The sequence below is a fragment of the Cyanistes caeruleus genome, chromosome 13 (genome assembly GCF_971803275.1).
Source record: "Cyanistes caeruleus chromosome 13, bCyaCae1.hap1.1, whole genome shotgun sequence".
Classification (NCBI taxonomy): domain Eukaryota; kingdom Metazoa; phylum Chordata; class Aves; order Passeriformes; family Paridae; genus Cyanistes; species Cyanistes caeruleus.
Genome location: NC_141713.1, coordinates 1,379,302 through 1,398,869, shown reverse-complemented (window position 1 = coordinate 1,398,869; position 19,568 = coordinate 1,379,302). Strand labels below are relative to the sequence as shown.

Genomic DNA, 19,568 nt, shown 5'->3' with positions numbered 1-19,568 from the left:
AATCATTTCTCTCTGCTAATTTTGGTGTCACCCTCATTTCTTTTGAAAAGATTCATTTGGAGCAAATTTGTAAATGGCCCTGATGTGTTCTACAATTTAGTCAATTACTGTTTCAGCCTGCAAACCTCCCGGGAAACGGAACATACATGGCCTCAAGGTACGAATTTCAATAATTGTTTCAGGAAAGTTAGATGGATTTGTAATGCTGTGTTCCACTTATTGAAATGTCAAATAAAACTGCACTTTCTTGAGCTCTGACAAGCAGATTTTTTTTTTTTTTTTTTTTATTTTTTTTAATTCTGAATTTCTTTTTTATTTTTTTTTTTTTGGTGAGGGAAGGATTAATCTGCAAAAACGTGATATCTATATTTATATATATATATATATAATTTTATTAAAAATGCGTTTGCCTTTTTGCTTTTAACCTCTGCTAATCATGTTCTTAAATTTTACTAGCCCATTTATCAACCGCTGCCTGCCGCTACTTCAAAGCTTTTAAACCCCCACCTCATCCCCGTGATTCCAATCATTTATCCGTGTGCAGAAGGAATTATTTCGGATTTTTGATTTCTCGTTGCTCCTGTAACCGCCCAGAGACGACCACAAACGCGTGAAGCCGTTGTGGAGTGGTTAAAACGCCAATAAACAACGGCTTTTGCCGCCTTTTCCCTTAAGCCAGCCTGCTAACCTACATACGGCCCTCACCCGTGCCTAGCAACCAGCTAATTAACCTTCCCAGCCAAACGAGGAATTCGTGGCAAATTACAGGTTAATTAGAACGGTGTCCTCGGATCTGATCAGGCTCCTCTCGCTGCCCGCAGGTGAACACGCGCGCGGGGGCCGCCAACAGCGGCGCCTCGGCCGCCTCCGAGGCCCTCCCCAGCAATAGGTAAGAGCCAAGCTCCTCTTCCTTTTCCTGGATTTTCCTTCATTTCCCAGTTTTTTTTAAAACCCAAAGCAGAGCCCTGGCGTGGCGGGGTCTGGGGGAAGTCGGGGGTTGAGCGGATTTCCCGGGAAAAGGGCGGAATTCGCGGGTGGCGTCGGGGTGGGGATGCTGGGGCTTCCTCCCGCGTGTTTGCTGCTGGAAAAATGAGGGGTTGGTGGGAATTCCAAGGGGAAAATGAGGGGTTGGTGGGAATTCCAGGGGGAAAATGAGGGTTTGGTGGGAATTCCAGGGGGAAAATGAGGGGTTGGTGAGGATTCCAGGGAGAAATGAGGGGTTGGTGGGAATTCCAAGGGAAAAATGAGGGTTTGGTTGGAATTCCAGGGAAAAATGAGGGGTTGGTGAGGATTCCAGGGAAAAATGAGGGGTTGGTGAGGATTCCAGGGAGAAATGAGGGTTTGGTTGGAATTCCAGGGGGAAAATGAGGGGTTGGTGAGGATTCCACGGAAAAATGAGGGTTTGGTTGGAATTCCAAGGGAAAAATGAGGGGTTGGTGAGAATTCCAGGGGGAAAAGGAGGGTTTGCTGCTGGAGAAATGAAAGATTGATGGGAATTCCAGGGGAAAAAAATGAGGAATTGATGAGAATTCATAGGTTTGTAATAATAAATAGCCTAAATAATGAAGTTACTCAGGTTTATTAATGAGGGGTAGGATTTTTTTGAAAATCTTTTCCACTTAGGTGCCCGTTTCCTACAGTTCCAGCAAAATTTTGGAGTCCATGCCCCTTATTTTGCTTTTTACATTCCAGCCCTCATTTGAAATCTCAATATTAAGATCTTCAAATGCAAGAGAATTCATTCTCTGGTTTTTTCCTCGAGATTCATTTTTCAAATGCTTTTTGTTATGTGAATTGTTACAGGAAGTCATAACACTGATGGTAAAAACCTCCCAAAAAACCTTTCTGTGTTCTTAAAAAGGAATAAGGAGGGGTTGGCTCCATCTTCTTCCTACAAGAGAATATCTGAACCACGGGAATGGAATTCTCAGGAGGCTCCTTTCAGCCTAAATTATTCTAATAAGCACATAATATTCCATTTATCTCTGCATCAGCACCCTGCTCCCTTTTCTCACTGAGAAAAGAAAAAAGAAATGTTGTAAAGATTAAAAAGGTGAATTACAGCAGATTAAGATGATCAGAGAGGGGCAGGTTTGTGGTGTTTTGGGCACGGTTTTAAGGTGAATTTTGGGTGGATAAAGCCACAAATCCCATTTTTACTGCGGGAGATTCCAACAGCAGGGCTGGAGTTTTTTCCCCACTGGAAACCTCATCCAAAAAAAACCACTAAAACCCAGTTTTGTGGGTTTTGTAGGCTCTGTAATGGTGGAAAATTAAAAAACCCCATCCTGGCCAGGTTTGCCCCATCCCTTGGGGAACGTTTGAGCCGACACAAAACTCTTAAAACAAGAAAATAAATCCGAATATCTTTGTGCTCTGCAGTCCAAGCTAAATAAAGCTGATTTTTCTGTCACTGCTGCTTGCTTGGCTTTCAGTACTCCCTGTACTTTGAGCTTGTTCTTCAAGTGCATTGAAAATGAAGCTTCTAGAAGATTCTTGTCACCTTATCTGGTGGTTAATTGCCGTTCCTTTTCCGAAACCTTCTGCACCAGGAGTTTTGTTTTTGAAGTAATTGAAAGTCTCTCTTTGTTTCATGTTCACAAATTGTTAGTCATGAAAGATGACAAGATCAACTTATGTTTCCTTGGAAAACTTAATTTTTCTTTAAAGCAGTCGTGGGAACAAGAGGCCTATTAAAGAACAAAGCCACCAAATATGAAATCTGTGTTTTTCACTGTTCCTGTTAATAATGATCTGTGATCAAGACACGTGCACAGGCCTTTCAAGAATATATTATTTTGTACTTTTATTTATTTATTTTTGTTTTGTTTTTTTTTTTTTTAACTTCAGTAATAAGAGCAGAATGTCCCTTTGAGATAAAGTTTTGCAGATGTTGCTGCCCGGGCAGTTTGTTGTGTTGAAGCTCCAAGGAACAGAGTTTGTCAGGAAAGGAGAGGGGAAGAAAAAAAAAAACAAACAAACCCCAAAACCAGGATTTTGTGAGTTTTTGAAGGAGTTTGAAGCCATGAAAGGTTTTACCCTTTAATTCACCAGGCTGGGAGTTGGGGTTTGGTGAAGTTCTGTAAATCAACACAAGTTTTGTTGCATTGCTTTGGGAGTAGATCCTCCTGGAAAAGCAGATTGGCCTGGAACGTGCCCACGGAAAGCTGGGGGATTTAGCCACATCCTGAGATTCCTAAATCAGGAATTCTGCTCAGGATTCTCATCCTGGAGCTGAGATCCAGAGGAATTCCTGAGGAATAACACCCTGGGAAGCTCTAAAACCAGATATGGCCTGTGGAAGCCAGATATAAACCACATTTCCCTGTGATTTTTGCAGAGCCTGACATGTGAGAACAGCTTTATTTTAAACTTTTCCCTCTCAGAGCTGGTGAACAGCAGGTTGTATCTCACCAGCTTGTGCAGTCAGGTGTCTAAACCAGCTCCAGGCTGGAAAATACATTGATTTTTCTTAGCTGCTCATTGCTGCTTCATCCCTGCTGCCTGATCTCACCACACCTTCCCCTTGGAGTTTAATCTGGAATATGGAACCACGAGCTCCCCTTGCTCCTCGCTTTGTCTGACGGAGTGAAACGGCCCCGCTCATTAAAAATAATTGCTTTTTATTTGCTTTGTTTCTTTTCCAGCTTAAAAAAGTCCTCAGCAGAGCTGAAGAAAATCCTTGCCAATGGCCAGGTAGGTTCTTGGGTTTCCCTGCACATCTGGAGTGGTTGGGCACATCTGGATGGTGCAGAGCCGCTCTCAGCTGCCATTTCTTGATCAATGAATAAATAACAGCAATTAACATTAATAGGGTTAATTTAATCGTGTTGATATTAATTTAAAATTAGCCATAAATGTGTAATTTGTTCATTTGGCTGGGTGGTTTGAGGAGAAGTGAGGGTTTGCTGCTGGAGAAATGAGGGTTTGCTGGTGGTTTCAGGAAGGAATAAAGGTTTTTGGGAATTCCAGGAAGAAATTAGGGGTTTTCTGGGAATTTCAGGAAGGAATTAAGGTTTTCTGGGAATTTCAGGAAGAAATAAAGGTTTGCTGGGAAATCCAGGAAGAAATTAGGGATTTTCTCTGGAGAAATGAGGATTTGCTGTGGGTTTCATGAAGAAATTAGGGTTTTCTGGGAATTCCAGGAAGAAATTAGGGTTTTGCTCTGGAGAAATGAGAGATTGCTGGTGGTTTCAGGAAGAAATAAAGGTTTGCTGGGAATTCCAGGAAGGGATAAAAGTTTTCTGGGAATTCCAGGAAGAAATTAGGGGTTTTCTCTGGAGAAATGAGGGTCTACAAAATTGTAGAACACCACCTCCTTGTTCTTTTTTTGCTCCAACCCCCAGCACCCAAAATTGAAGTTTTAATTCTTTTTTTTCCCCCTCCAATTTGAGCTGTGTGGGTGGGTTTACAATACCATTAAACATCCACAGTTAAATAAGAGTATTAAAAAAAAAAAAAACACTAAAAAAAAGCCCAGATTCTCCACCAAGCACATAAATAAATACATTTTAATGTTTGTCCCAGGCTGAGCCCTTTGGCAGCCTGTCCAGGGGCTGGGAGCTGCCTATTAGGCTCTATTGACTGAGACATCTGTGTCACTGCAAATAAAAGACTCTTATTGATTTTCTTAACTGCTCTTCACTTCCCCTCTGCCTTCCAAAGGCTGAAATCTTAATTATCTCAGATGCCTATTCAGGGTTTCACACCACGACCTCTCCCAGCCTCATCGGCATTTCATGAATCCAGGAGTTGGGATTGGCAGCCAGATAAAACTGGAGGTTTGTGGTTTCCTTCAGCCTCACCTGGAATCATTTTTTTGGGGGGAAAAAAAGGGATTTCCCCCTCTCTGGAATCCAGCTGGGAAATGAGGATTTTAGGTTGAGCTCAGTGTTGTCAGATTCCTTCCTGTTGGTTTTTTTAAATGTGTTTTTCTCTGGGTGGGTTGAAATTCTGGGGGGTAACAGCAGCAGGTAACTTGGAAATCGAGGTGGTGCTTCCTCTGATGTTACTGATTTATTTTAAGGTAAAATCCCAGAATGTGAGCAAAATCTCTCTGTGATTGGCTGAGTTTGGCATTTTATTTGTTCTAAAAAGCAGAAAACAAGTGGTTGGTGTGCCCTGAAAGAGATTGAAGGATTTGTTCCCAAGGGTTTAGAATTTTAAAGCCAAACCTCTTCTTATGAAGTTAAAAATGGTATTTAAGCTCACCAAAACAAGTAATGAAAATAAGGATTAAGTGCCTCTTATGATATTAAAAATGTTACTTAAACTCACTAAAAAAAAAATAAATTAGGTACTTCTTATGATATTGGAATTGTTACTTAAACCCACTAAAAAGAAAATAAGACTAAAGTTTTATACTAAAACCAAATAAAAAGAAAATAAAAATTAGGGACCTCTTCTGATATTAAAAGTGTTACTAAAACCCACTAAAAAGAACAAAATATTCAGTTTTAATGCTGCTTTTTATTCAGCCTGATGGGAGTTCATCTGCTTTTTGTTGAGAGCAAATTATTTCAGTCATGTTCTGCAAAATTTTGGTCACAGACCCACAACTGGCAATGGGTTTCTGCATGAAACTTTAACTTTTGTTCATTATGGGGGGGTTTAAGTCACACTTACCATTACTTAAGCCTGGCCTGGGCCATTATTTTTGATTATTTTTTGGCAGTTCCTGCTTTGAGGCACCCCTTAATGATATTCCCCTCGTAGTTTCCATTTAGCTTTAATAAGGAATTCATATTAATCATTAAAAGAAGGGGCCATGATTCTTCAAGATAATCAAATATTGACAGGTTAGAAATAGCTTTCTGCCTGGCTTCATTGATATAGGTGATGGGATATAAATATTTATTTCTTTTCTGTCACTCAGGGTAAATGCCACCAATTGATTCAGCATTGATAGAGTGTCAACAGTTCATAAGAAACATTTGAGTGGCTCCTGTTGCCCCATCGAGTGGGATTTACTAAATCTCCTCAATTGGCTGCTCCTCACCCCAATCTGGATTAATTTGGAGTTCTCCTCTTTGTGATTTACAAAGAAAAACCAAAAAAACCCACCCAGCTCTGTTTGCAGCTCTGTTTTTCCATGAATTCCCTGGATTTTTGGCAAGTTGGGGTTGCAGGTTTAATATCCCAGCCCGCCTTTTACGATGGAGAATCCGGTTTTCCCAGTGAAATAAATAAATCACCCCGTGCTTTTGGCATCTTTATTTGAGCCAGTAAATCACATTTTATCTCCCCATCAGTTGCAGATCCTCCCTCCAGCCCAGCATTCCCGTTTTTCCCTGGAATTCTGGAATTGCCCTTTGAGCCTCGGAGGACGGAGCTGCTCCTGTCCCTGTCCTTTAGAGAATGATGGGGAGAAAATTTCCCCTTTTCCCAGGAGAAATGTGCTTGGTACCTCCAATTCTGCTCCATTTGTTGCTCATAACTTGAGAAACCTCCAAAAAAATCTTCTCTTTTCCCCCAACAAGAAGGAAAAAAATGGGAATTTAGCTAAAATGTGGGTTCGTTGGATTTCCCTGCAGAGTGGTTGGCTCAGGAGGAGGTTTTTGGGAATGCAGGAGATATTTGTTGAGGATTCAGCTCCAGCTTGGAAGAGCAGAACTCCTTAAAATGAGCAAATCTGCAGCCTGAGAGAAATTATTTTTATTTTAGGGGTCTGCTGTAGATTCTTTATGTATTTTAAATCCCATTCAGTTGTTCCTCATGAGGAGCAATTCCCCCCTTTCTGTTTGCATTTTCTGATGGATGCAATAAGCAAAGGAGCTTCCAGTAATGGAATAAATGTTAATTTTCATCATAAGCCTTGGTGTTGGGATGGGCCCTCCTAAGGAACCTGGCCCAGGTTTAATTACAAATACGTAATAAAATAATCAACTTCTGTTTTCAGTTGTCTCAAGTCAGGTTTTCCCATCCCTGTGTAGCAATTCCAGTGAGAAACCACGATTTTTGCTCAGGTAGTGAAAGGAAAAACCATCAATTTTGGGTGAATCATTTCTGTCCTTACAACTTCTTCTAAATCAATAAAATATTTCATTCTCTGGTCATTAGAAATGCTGAGTATTGACTCTTTGGGACATTTGAGCTTGTTATCATCACTTGTGTTAATACACAAAAATGACATCTTTAAGCAGCCAGGCCTAGTCATGTGAAATATTTAACTTGGTGTCCCATAAAATACAAGTAATTACTGAAAATGAGTTAATGGTTCCTAGGAAAATACCTTTTCAGAGCAGGATTTACCCAAACATTTTCTACTTAAAACCATCAGGCAATAGGGGAATCTTTTCCAGAAAAGAAAATCCCTTTCAGCCCAGAATTAATTCTGATTAAAACATTTATTTTAAAGTATAAATGTGCATTGCAAGAATATCTTTAGTGATATTTTTAACAGATGCAAAATCAGAATAAGTGTGCTCATCCAGGAGAAGGTTTAACTCTGTTTTTTCTCATTTCAGTTGCTCCTTGGGCAATATTGTTAAGCTGTTGTGAAATCCATATTAAAAAGATGCCAAATTCAGGAATTTGCAGTGCTTTTATTATCAGCTGCTGCAGAATTGCTGAGGACCTGAGTTGTCCCAGCGAGCAGAAAGGTTAAAGCAGAGAATTTGTCGTGTATTTCAAGGAAAATCGCTTTTATTGCAATCCCAGACTGGGTTTTTTTTTCTTTAAAATATATTCTTTAAATTAAAAAAAAAATTATAATTATATAAATTGAGCTGTGAGTGAGCTGCCACTCAATTATGCTGATTCCAGAATAAACCCCAAACTTTTCCAGCTGCCAGGATTCTTTCAGTTCACCTCCAACTTTTCCTCCTGTGCTGCTCTGGAGCCCCTTTTCCTCTCAGTACCAGTGCCCTGACCCTCTTGAGCTATATTATATCATTCCATTTTGACACCTTTTATCAAACTTTAATGAAATGACCCAGGCAAACAAATTGTCATTAAACTTTCCATCACTTTGTCCCTTGGTATCGTCTTTTATAAATTGGACAGCAAATGTTGTATTGATCTTCTCGTTCTTGCAGCTGAACTTGAAATGACCCAGACTGCTTGTTGTTTATGGCCTGGAGTTGCTTTTCCTTGACATTTCCATCCCCAGCATGACATCTCTTTTGTTTTTCTTTCTTTCTTGTGGAGATGAATGAACAAGACATTCGATACCGAGACATCCTCGGCCACGGCAACGGAGGCACCGTCTACAAGTGAGTGGTGGTGGGGGGGGATTTCCAGTGGAAATCTGTCCAAAAATTCAGATTTCACGGTGGTTTTTTTCTTTATTTGTCACGTTTTGGGGTTTAGGGTGGGCCCTCGTAGGGAAAAAAAAAATAATGGTAATATTGATATCGACTTTTAAACCGTTCTGGGGGGTTTTATTCCGGTTTTAACGCAGCTTTGAGTCTTTTCTGGGGGATGAGTTGAGGGTTGGCAAGGGGAATTTGGGATGCTGGATTGGCCTCCAGGATCTGGGATTCCTGCTGGCTCTCCTTGGAATGAGAGCACTGGGATGTGGTGGCACCAGTGCCCTGCCCCTCCCTCCCCCCAGGCTGGATAAACCCCCCCAAAATTCAGCATTGCTGCTCCTACCCTGCGGCCAGGATTAATTTGAAAATTAAAATAACACGAGACTTTCCTGTTGAGAAAACTCCTCCTTGTGCAAAGTTTAAACTACAGAATGTCATATCTGGGACTTAATAGTCTGCAGTGGGGTATGAAAAATATTCCAGTGGGAATTAAGAAATCCATACTTTGTCAAAAAGCCCTGAGGGAATAATAAAGGTTTCCTCCAGAGAGCTATTTACCATCTACAGTAACCCAGCATCCCATTAGGGTTTTGTTTATACCTTAGACATTTTAACTTTGATATTAACATTTTTTTTAAGTATTTTTTTCTCCCCTAAAATGTTTTAAAAGCCACGGTGCATTTAGGTTAGTTTCTAATTGGCTGCCAGCATTATAAAACGACTCCTCCTGGCAGAAGGTTTGATGGAAATGAACTTCCAAAGGCTCCAAGGAGGAAGTGAAGTCTTGGGATGGGATCTTGAAGTCAGTTTGGGCTTGGGGGTGGAAAGGTGGTTCAGAAACCACATGGGTATTTTCCTGGAGAGGGATCTTCCTGGAACTTGAGGAAATGGTGTTGTTTTCTGATTTTATTATAGATATGGGAGAGGATGTTGAGCTCTGGAGCTCAGTCGGTGACTTGGTGGTGTCAGGTGAGGAGGCAGGGAAGCTTCATCAGGGAATTTGGGTGAAGGGGGTGTAGATGCTCTGTTGGACAGCACCCCGTGTTTCTGGAGGTGTGGAGCTGGCATCCCCTGCCTGGAGTGGCATTTCCCTGCCCTGTGGGACAGGGAACGTCTCACCTGGAAAGGCAGGGGCCCGTGTCAGGGAGGTGTTTCTGTGTTGGGTGTTCCTCTGTGGTTCTGGTTCTGCAGTGGCTGCAGAGCTCCTCCAGCCCAGGAGTGCCTCCAGCCTCTCCCTGGGAACGGGCACTGCGGTTATGTGTGGATATTTACAGGTGATCACGGAATCCTGCGATGCTTGGGGCTGGAAGGGAATTCAGTTCCTCTCATCCCACCCCTGCCACGGACAGGGACACCTCCCACTGTCCCTGCTGGATCCAAGCCCTGTCCAGCCTGGCCTTGGACACTCCCAGGGATCCAGGGCAGCCACAGAAAATCTGGGAATTCCAGCCCAGCCCCTCCCCACCCTCCCAGCCAGGATTTTCTTCCCAAGATCCCACCCTAAATCTCCCCTTTCCCAGTAGGAAGCCATTCCCTGTGTCCTGTCCCTCCATCCCTTGTCCCAGATCCCTCTCCTGGAGCCCCTTTAGGGACTCTGAGCATTCCCTGGATCTTTCCCTTCTCCAGGGGATCATTCCCAGCTCTCCCAGCCTGGCTCCAGAGCAGAGAAGCCCCAACCCCGTGGTGCAACCTCTTCCCTTGGAGCAATCCCCCCTTCCCAAAAAGTTCCCGATCCTCCCTCTCCAGCGGAGCAGCCACGCCCCGACAGGAAATCAGGAATTCCAGGTGGAATCCTCCCAGGTAGCTGCACTGCCCCAGCCACAGAGATATTTTATCCCAGTAAATCAATGAACATTTGTCAGGTAAAATGGATTGCAGAGCTTGGGCCGTTTCCCTCTCCGGCGTGGGGAGGAGAGGCCGCGTGGGGATCGATCTGTGGCTGAACAACGAGCCTGTCCACACCCTTCTTTTTATCTTTTTATCTTTTTCTTATCCTTATCTTGGCTTTTTTGGGGGATTTCTTGGGATTTTTTTATCCCAGCTCTTTATCCTCCCTCATATCCATTATGGCAATGAAATATTCCCAGCGTTCAGGGCCAAGCTAAAAATCAAAATTCTCCATCCTGTCTTTATTTTTCCATGGGAATGAAGCACTATTGGAATAGTTTATTGAGATTGAAGTATTGATCAACTTTTCCTGGCTGGAGGTGGGGTTGTTCTCTTTGGGAAGGCAATGTTTAGTTAGAAAATGGATTTCATTTATTTGGGTTCTTTACAGCTGCGAGTGGTTTATGGCTTGGAGAGAAGAGGTATCTTAGCTTTATTTTTATGACAGTATAATTATACTTTAGAAATACACTTGATTACTGTGTGGAGCAAAATTGTTCCACTATATTGGCTCGGCCAATATTGCTATACAAACAACTTTTCAGTCAATTGAGCCTGGTAAAAAAATCAATACTTTATAGCAATATTTCTAGGGAGAACTTGCTGAATCTAAATGTTTTTTGGTTCTTTTTTTTTTTTCCCTGTTCTAAAAAGAAGGGATTTTATAGTTCTTTGACATCTTATTCTGCCCCTACCTTTTGATCCGCTGTTTGCTTAATTAAGGAACGATAAAAATTCTCGTGTTAGATACGGCAAAACCAGTTAATTAGCTTTGCTTTTTTGGTTGCTTGCATGTTCAAAAAATATGTGAGAAAATATAAAACGAGCTCAAACTGTCTATTGAACATTCCAGCAGAAAGCAGGAATTCTTCCAGTGCTGCTCAGCGGGCAGAGTGTGCCCTGTTTTGGGTAAAGATCGTCAAGAAAAGGGTAAAAAGTGCTGTACAAAGCACCTGAGTGTGCTCCTCTGCTGTTTGCCAGGTGCTGTGGGTAGGTGGTGTTGTTCACTCTGATTTCCACCGTCCCTGGAGTATTTAAATCCCAATTTTAGGTTTTTTTTTTTGAAACTCAGCTGTCTATTTTATGGTGGTGGGGTGGAGGATGCACCATTTCAGCTCTTCCCAAACATCCGTGTGGCAGGGCATCTCTGGAGTGGCTTAAATTGCTTTTTTTTTGGAACAAAACGTTCACTGCTCAGTCCAAAAGACATTTTAAAAAGGGAAATCTTATTTTTTTTAATAATATTTGTTTAAAAAAGACATTTTGTGCTGCGTCCTTGGGCTCCATCAGTGGCTGCAGAGACTCCTCTGAGGAGATCTTTCCTTAGGTGTAGGATTTGCTTTGGAATGTCTGCATGTGCTTTGCCAGCCAGTCCCAGGAGCAGCTTCATTAAAATATTTAGACCTCAAATCCTTAATTTTTTTGTATATTTTGAGCCTAAATGTTACCAAGTAGAAGTGTTTGTCTCTGGAAAATAATTCCTCTGTCAGGTCTTCCTGACATCACGTGCCTAAAGCATCACCGTTTCCTTTACACAGAAGCAAAATGAAGGTTTTATTCTTATTTTAGTTTTTGTCTTTTGAGGAGAAAGGAGAAGTGAGATGCCCTGAACTCCGTTTAGGGCACGGCACAGCCTCCTGGGATTTGTTTTAACACTGAGGTTTTGTAACTCCCTGGCTTCTGTCGGAGTCTCCAGCAGCAGGAGCATAAAGGAGAAATACCCATAAAGCCCCAATGATGCCCTAATTAATTTGGGAGTTACCGGGATCTGCGAGAGAGGGAAGGAATGGGAACATCAGTTCCCATCTTAGCAAAATGCTGTGAAAGCAGAAGGTTTCACTTTGAAGCTGAGAAATTGGGAGAGGAGCGGCTGTGGATGATGCCCCGCGCCGAGGAATTGGATAGCCTGGGGAACGGGGAGAAAGGAGGGAGTTTAATTTGTCTGAGCAATTTCCTCCAGCAATTCTGCACTTGCAGCATCTGCCCTTCCCTCCCTTCCCCGTCTCAGGCAGCCTCGGGGTGCCCCATTAGAACGTTCCAGCACGTTCTGCCCTGGGACAGAGCTGGGGGGGCTCTGGCAGCCCTGGAGCAGGGATCTGGAGGAGTTCAGCTGTGTTGGTGGGGAAGGGAGGTGGAGGGAATGCAGCTCCCTGTGCTGGGGCGGTGCCTTGAGGAGCTTTGGCTGGGGATTCTGCTGCTGCAGGACAGGGCTCACAGAATCCTGGAATGTTGGGTTTGGGTTGGAAGAGACCTCAAATCCCACCCCATTCCATCTCCTGCCATGGGCAGGGACACCTTCCACCATCCCAGGCTGCTCCAAGCCCTGTCCAGCCTGGCCTTGGGCACTGCCAGGGATCCAGGGCAGCCACAGCTGCTCTGGGAATTCCAGCCCAGCCCCTCCCCACCCTCCCAGCCAGGATTTCCTTCCCAAGATCCCACCCTAAATCTCCCCTTTCCCAGTAGGAAGCCATTCCCTGTGTCCTGTCCCTCCATCCCTTATCCCAAATCCCTCTCCCCTCAGGCCCTGGAAGGTTCTCCAAGGTTTCCCTGGATCCTTCTGTTCTCCAGCACCCACAGGAGCTGTCATTTCCCTCTTGGTGAAATCCTCTCATTCCCATTGGTTTGGGCCCTGGCAGATGGGGACAGAGATGGAATCACTTGGCCAAGGCAGGGATGGAGCTGTGGATTCCCAGCCTGGAGCTGACCCAGCTTCACTCCAGGGAAGCTTCTCCCAACCTTTTCTCCCCAGTGCTTATCCCAGTCTGGTGCTCAGGGAAGGATCACAGGTTTGTTTGGCATTAAAACCCATCTTTGGCCCCTGGAATTCTTAAAACTGCATCTCCCTTCTTTCCTGTGGAGACATTTCTCTTTTTTCCCCCATTTCCTGTGCATTCATTTCCTCCTTCTCTTGTTTAGTTTTATTTTGAGTCCCTCTGGAAGCGTTGGAACAGCGATACCTGGCTGAGTTAGGGATGCCCCACTGGGTTTTATCTAATTCCAGCGTGGTTTAAAGAAGACTGACCAGTGCTCGCTGGTCACTCGCTGCCTGCCACCCCAGCCGGCCCCGTAAAATCTGTTATGCACAAAAGTGCATAAAATGAAGATAAAGTACCTCCTTTGAGGCTGACAAAACCCCTTCCTCTGCAGAATGGGAGCTGCAGTGGAAGTAAATAAATGAATGGACAGCAATCACAGCCTAGTTGATGAAACTGTTCAATTAAAGCACAGGCATTTACATGGTGTAATTTCCCTAAATTGCCAATGAGCCCCTTTAGACACAACCAGTGTTCAAATTGATTTCAGCATTGATTTTGGCTGAAGCTGATAAATTTCTGCTTGTTAGTTAAAGTAATTTTGCAGAAGACTTTGTAGTGCAGTATTGAAGTGTTCATTTAGCTGATGGTTAAAAGAGGAGTTATTTACAGAGGGTTCTACTGTTGGGCTGAGATGGGACAATTCCCCGGTCATCTTTTTACTTTTAATTTTTAAGCTTCAGTATCCAATCAATACGTTACTGAAACTGATTAAAATGTATCCAGCCAGCTGCCTATGGCTGTTTAATTAGAAACTGGATGATTCTTAAATTAAAGTTGTTTTGTTTGTGTTGGATGTCCGTAGCTGGGAAGATGAAGCGAGCGGAAAATGGGAGTTGGTGTCTTGTTAGCAGTGGGAGCCCAGGGCCTCCCCACCCTCCCAGGCAGGAATTCCTTCCCAACATCCCATCCAAATCTCCACTTTTCCAGTCTGAAGCCATTCCCTGTGTCCTGTCCTCTCCAGCTCTCCTGGAGCCCCTTCAGGACTGGAAATCTCTCCCTGGATCCTTCTCCTCTCCAAGCTGAACAACCCCTCGTGTTGGCATCTTAATTCCAGCCACCAAAGAAGGAATTAAGATTCCCTTTTGGCTCAGGCTCTGTTGCTGCACGTTCCTTTTCCCAGAATTGTGCCGGATTCACTCCGGGCTCTGTTCCACGCGTGGTAACGCCGCTGCTGCTGCCACCACACTCTGCTCCAGCTCCCTCCTCCTTCCTTATCTCCCTCAGGATTCGGGGCTGACCCGCAGTGGGACAGGCACAAATCCCATTTCCCAAGTTAACCCTGAATTTTTGGCTGTGGGAGAGAAGGAAGGCTCGTGGAAGTTCAGCTGGAAAGGGGAGCAGGGCACAGCACAGAGAGGTGAGGGATCCTCGTTCCCTGAGCTTGGATTCCAGCACTGAGCTGGGTTAAGTGAGACATTGCTGCTCAGCATCTCCTTCCCGTGGCCTCTGCTGCCAGCTGGGCTCTTTTTCCCAAAGTTTGAACATCCAAACGCTGCTATTTGCTGTTTGTTTGCCACTTCCCCAGCAAATCATTTTGCAATCAGCGCTCCAGCATCTGCGGTGGCATTTCGGAGGGAGGGGAGGTTGTGCTGTGAACCAGCACAGCCCCATAAAATCTCCTTTTTCCAACTGCTCTGCACTTTGGCTTCCCTGATTTAACAGCCACAGAGTCAGGCTAATGTCTTTGCTATTGCGGGAGGCAGCAACTGGCAAAGTGGTTATTTCCTAGAAACAATTTGAATTTCTTTCTTTCGATGGCCGTGGGAGAACGTGAGGCTGCTGTCACCGCTGAGCCACGGTCTGACCGTGACGGGCAGGGGCAGCACTGGCGGAAAAACCAGTTTAAAAGGAGCAAATGTTGGGTGATTTGCTGTGTGGAGCCGTCCTGCAGGGCTGAGTTCTTTTTGCCTGGCTCTGACCCGGCTTTTTGCTGGTGGTGGTTTCTCAGGAATGTCCAGTTTGGCTCTTTCTGTGCCCTCCTGTCTGAAGGTGCTGCTTGCTGCAAGCTCGGCCTTTCCCGAGCTTCTGAGCTCAAAGGAGAAGCTTCAAGCTTTTATTTCTGTTTGGAAATGCTCTGCCCCGGAGACCTCTGGGGTGTGGGTCTGGAGAGCTTCCTCTGCAGCTCCTCAGTGCAGTGTTGAGAGTGAACTCTGGGGAAATGGGATGATATTTTCCAGCCTTTTTGAGGCAAACGATGTCCTGCTGTTTTTAACAAACGTGGCTGACGGATTCCCAAAGCTGTGAGGGAAACGAGGCACGGAAAGGAACCAAAATATCCCTTTCTGAGGCCACTTTGGGAAGTCCAGATGGGCATGAGGAGAAAGCTCCTGGCAAGAAAGGAGGAGCTCCAGTGCTGGGAGAGGCAGGAATCTCCATCCCAGGGGAGGAATTTCTCCCCAATATCCCATCCAACCCTTCCCTGGTCCTGTCCCTCCAGCCCTGGTGACTCTGAGGTTTCCCTGGGCTGGAGGGGAGCGTTGCACGCCTGGATCCCGCAGCCCCATCACTGCCTCTGTCACTCCATCATTTTGTCATCTTTGCTGATGTTGGTGATATTTCTGACTGACTCATTGGCATAGCAGACAGGTCATGGCTTTCCCTTGAATCCTTCCTGCTTGCCAAGGAATTTCTTATTGATTAGAAATCGTTTTTTGTGGGGAAAAAATTGAAGGGATTTATCCCGGTGGCCAGAGGAAGCAGATCTTGTGCTGCTGCAGGCTCCTTCAGTGGTGTTCTTATCGTGGTAAAATAAATGAGTTTTTAAAATAAATGTAATGAATTTTGGCTTCTAGGCAGAGATCACCTTTGTTTTGAGATTTACCATAATGCTAAACTCAGTTTGTGGTGAGGATTTCCTGGGTTTGATGGGAAAAGTTGCTGGAAAAAGCTCAGGGATCTTTGCAAACTCAGCCCCTGCTCGTGCTGTGACCATTTTTGTGTCACTCACACGTGGGCAAGGGGTTTGCAATTAAAAACTCGGGAAAAAAAAAAAAAGAAAATTTAGGAAAATGGGATTTTGCTGCTTTTCCCTGCCTGGTTCTACAATGATGGGTTTGGAGGTGGCACCAGAATCTGGGAGATGAGACTTTGAGTGGGAATATTGGTTTAATCCCCTCCCAGACATCCACAGATTGACTGAAAGTCTGGTTTCCCTCTTTATCCCACGGGATTTCTGGAGCTCATCCCTCAGAACCCTCACAAAGGTCTGAAATCCAGGATTTTAGCGGTGCTGACCACAACCAAAACATCAATTCCACCTTCCACTCCCACAGAACATGCTAGAAAACCCCTTTTTCCCTCCTCACGTGGAAGGGGTAATTACTGCGACTCCAGCCTAATTTGAAGCGTTAGCTGTTAATTAAAACACCGCAGAGGTGTAGGGTTGTCTTTTGGTGTAACCAAAGCTCCCGTTCCACCTCCATTAATCACTTTACAGTTATTGTGCTGGGGAAGGGCAGGACAACTGAGATGCTGGATCAGCCTGGAGTAAACAAATTCCTGCCCATCCTGGCATCCCAAAAGCCCCGGCCACGCTCCCCGGGCGCTCCCCGCTCCTTTGTGATCCAATTCCCAACGATAATTAAATGTTAAATTGGTGCTGTCAGTGCTCTGTAAACCAAACCAGGTATCTGCCCTCTGCTGGAGACCGATCCCGAACTTCCACGGATGAATTAGCGTGCGTCATAATTAAATAATCGAGTCTTCCCTTTATAATTCGCTGGGAAACGGGAGATCTCTCCCATGGAAAAAGGATCAGCTTTCCTGACGAGCTAATTAAGCTGTCCACTCTGCTCCCTATTAAGCCAACAGCTGTGGAGCATCTTCTTCATCCCTTATTCCTGCTCATCTGAAATGTTTTCCCACTGTTGATTCATCCCCAAAGCTCCTGGATTTGGCTCTATCAAAATTCCCATTGATAATCTCATTTTTTACATTCATTTTTTTCCCCTCTGCCTTCTTAAATTCTGATTTTTTTCCCCCTAAAATCTGGTGCCACTCCATTCCTTAAATATCAATCCAGGAGTTCTTGAATTGAGGTGAAGGTTTTAGGGATTTCCAAGCCATTACCAGAAGTTTGGAGGAGAAAGGATCAGCTCATGGATTCATGGATTCATCTCTATCAAAGTTCCCATTGATAATCTCATTTTTTACACTCATTTTTTTCCCCTTCTGCCTTCTTAAATTCTGTTTTTTTCCCCCTTAAAATCTGGTGCCACTCCATTCCTTAAATATCCATCCAGGAGTTCATCATTCCTTATTCCTGCTCATCTGAAATGTTTTCCCACTGTTGATTCATCCCCAAAGCTCCTGGATTTGGCTCTGTCAAAATTCCCATTGATAATCTCATTTTTTACATTCATTTTTTTCCCCTCTGCCTTCTTAAATTCTGATTTTTTTCCCCCTAAAATCTGGTGCCACTCCATTCCTTAAATATCCATCCAGGAGTTATTAAATTGAAATTTTTAGGGATTTCCAAGTTTAATTATTTTAAGTATTAATATATTAAGTGTTAATATTAATTAATTAAATATTTATTATAATACTAATTAAAAGTATGAAGTATATTTAATTATTTTAAGTTATTTCCAAGCCATTACCAGAAATGAGGGGAGCACTCAGGGTTATAAATAAGATTAAATGATGTTTTTCACCTCTTTGGGTGATTTTGCATGAAAAAAAGCCCTAAAAAACCCAAGTATTAAAGCTTTTCTTCTTCACTAATAATTGCTGGAGGTACAGAGAGGTAAAATATTGGAATTTTTTACGTTGCTGCCACATTTCTGACAGTGCTGCCATAAATCAGGGTGAGACAGTAAAACCAGTGAAGAGGAAAACTTTAATGGTTTTGTTTTTATGCAAAATTACATTGAATTTTGAGGAGGTTTTGGGGTTTTGTTTTTTTTTAATCTACTTTTATTTTCTCACGTGGTCACGGTTAGAAATATTCAAATCATTGTTAAATAGCCAATTATGGGTGTTTCTCCTCAGAAATTAAGATAAACTGTTGTTAAAATACCCTGGAAAATTATTTTGGGTACATGTGAGCATCAGCAATAATTTTTTCATGTCCCCTCTAACCATAAAATAAATGCAGAAATTGAATTTTGCCAATTTTTTTCTGTGGCTCCTTAAGTTCTGAGAAAGAATTGGCCATAATCTGTTTTAATTTGATTTAATTGGTGCAGCTGCTTGTCTCTGAAAACACCCACAGGACTGGCAGATTGCTGAGATAATCCTGATTTTCCATGAAAATTCTGAATTAGCGGTGATCATCTTAATTAATTCCGTTGGAATTAAAATGGGAAAATGGAAAAATTCAAGGTTGGACTCAAAGATTTAAGGTTGGACTTAATTTTGGGGGTCTTTTCCAACCAAAATGATTTGGTTGAATTCCCATTAATAGTTTAATTTTCTGCTGTATCAATGTTTCCATGTGTGTATTTTATATCAAAAATAAAGATACAATCCCTGATGAGTGGTTCCCTTGAAAATTTATTTTTCATCCCTTTTTTTCCTCAGTTTTCCTTTAGAAATGCTGGATAAAATTGGCTTTATGCAAAATTTAGAAGGGAAAACTCATTTTTCTGTGAAATGAACATATTTATCTTGCACATCCTCACAGAGGGAATTTTATATCATCTCAAATTATCAAATTTTTTCCTCACCCAGGGCTTACCATGTCCGGAGTGGAAAAATCCTGGCAGTGAAGGTAAGAAATTCCAGATATTTTATTTTTTTCCAGCTTTTTCTGCCCTTGCTTTCCTTCCCTTCCCTCTGATTTTTTTTGCTCTCAATTTGATTTAGTGCATTAATTTATTTCTTTCCAGGAAATCTATTTATTCCATTATTTATTCCTTTATTTATTCCTTTATTTATTCCTTTATTTATTTACAGGAAAACCTCAGCCTGTAAATTTGGTTATTCCCAATGAGTTCAGATTTCCCAAAATTCAGGATTTTTCCACAAGGAATTGCCTGAAAATTCCACATTTTGGTGTCTCCGTGGATGTTTCCAAGGGCTCCTTGTTTGGATTAAATTTGGAGTCTGTAGAATTTTATAGTCAAAAAAAATTCCAATTTTCTCTGAAATTCACTCAAATCTGGCATAAAATACCAGCAACAGCATGGCAGCTCTTGGCTGCAATTTGTTAATTAAATTAGAAGATTTGTAAATGAAATTATTAATGGTTCATCTGCACAAAAATAAGCTAAAAAAATTGAATTTTTCAATGTGTTAGATTTTTTTTTTCCAGTTTTTTCAGTGGAGATTCAGAAAAATTGTTGAGTTCATGTAATTCCAATTAATAGTTGGTGATCTAAAAAAAAAGAAAAAAGGTAAATTTTAAAATATTGTTTATAGAATAATTACTTAAAAATCTGGGAAAATAAATGGGGTTTTAATTAATTTTTTCTGCCCTTTAATCCTTAAATTCTGGGATAATTGGGATAAAGAGTGGGAGAGGAGAAGTGGTCAAAGCAGGATTGAAATGCAATTTAAAAAGGAAAGGTTATACAAGATTTAAATGAAAAAATTTCCATTTATTGAGCAAAATTTGTGTGGTTTGACCTCAGATTTGGGCTCAGCTTGTGGCTTCAAAATTTATTAAAATTAT

The 19,568-nt window shown here is 42.6% G+C and overlaps 1 protein-coding gene across 6 annotated transcripts in view; it reads left to right on the top strand.

Annotated features, from left to right (window-relative positions):
* MAP2K5 (mitogen-activated protein kinase kinase 5) overlaps positions 1-19,568 on the top strand; it is a 126,793-nt gene that overhangs the window by 18,947 nt on the left and 88,278 nt on the right. For all 6 annotated transcript variants that reach the window (XM_086849624.1, XM_086849623.1, XM_086849628.1 and 3 more), the window contains 5 exons: positions 117-157; positions 822-889; positions 3,648-3,696; positions 8,149-8,213; positions 18,626-18,665. In XM_086849624.1, coding sequence (XP_086705750.1) covers positions 117-157; positions 822-889; positions 3,648-3,696; positions 8,149-8,213; positions 18,626-18,665 — 263 coding nt within the window. The remainder of the gene's footprint in view (positions 1-116; positions 158-821; positions 890-3,647; positions 3,697-8,148; positions 8,214-18,625; positions 18,666-19,568) is intronic.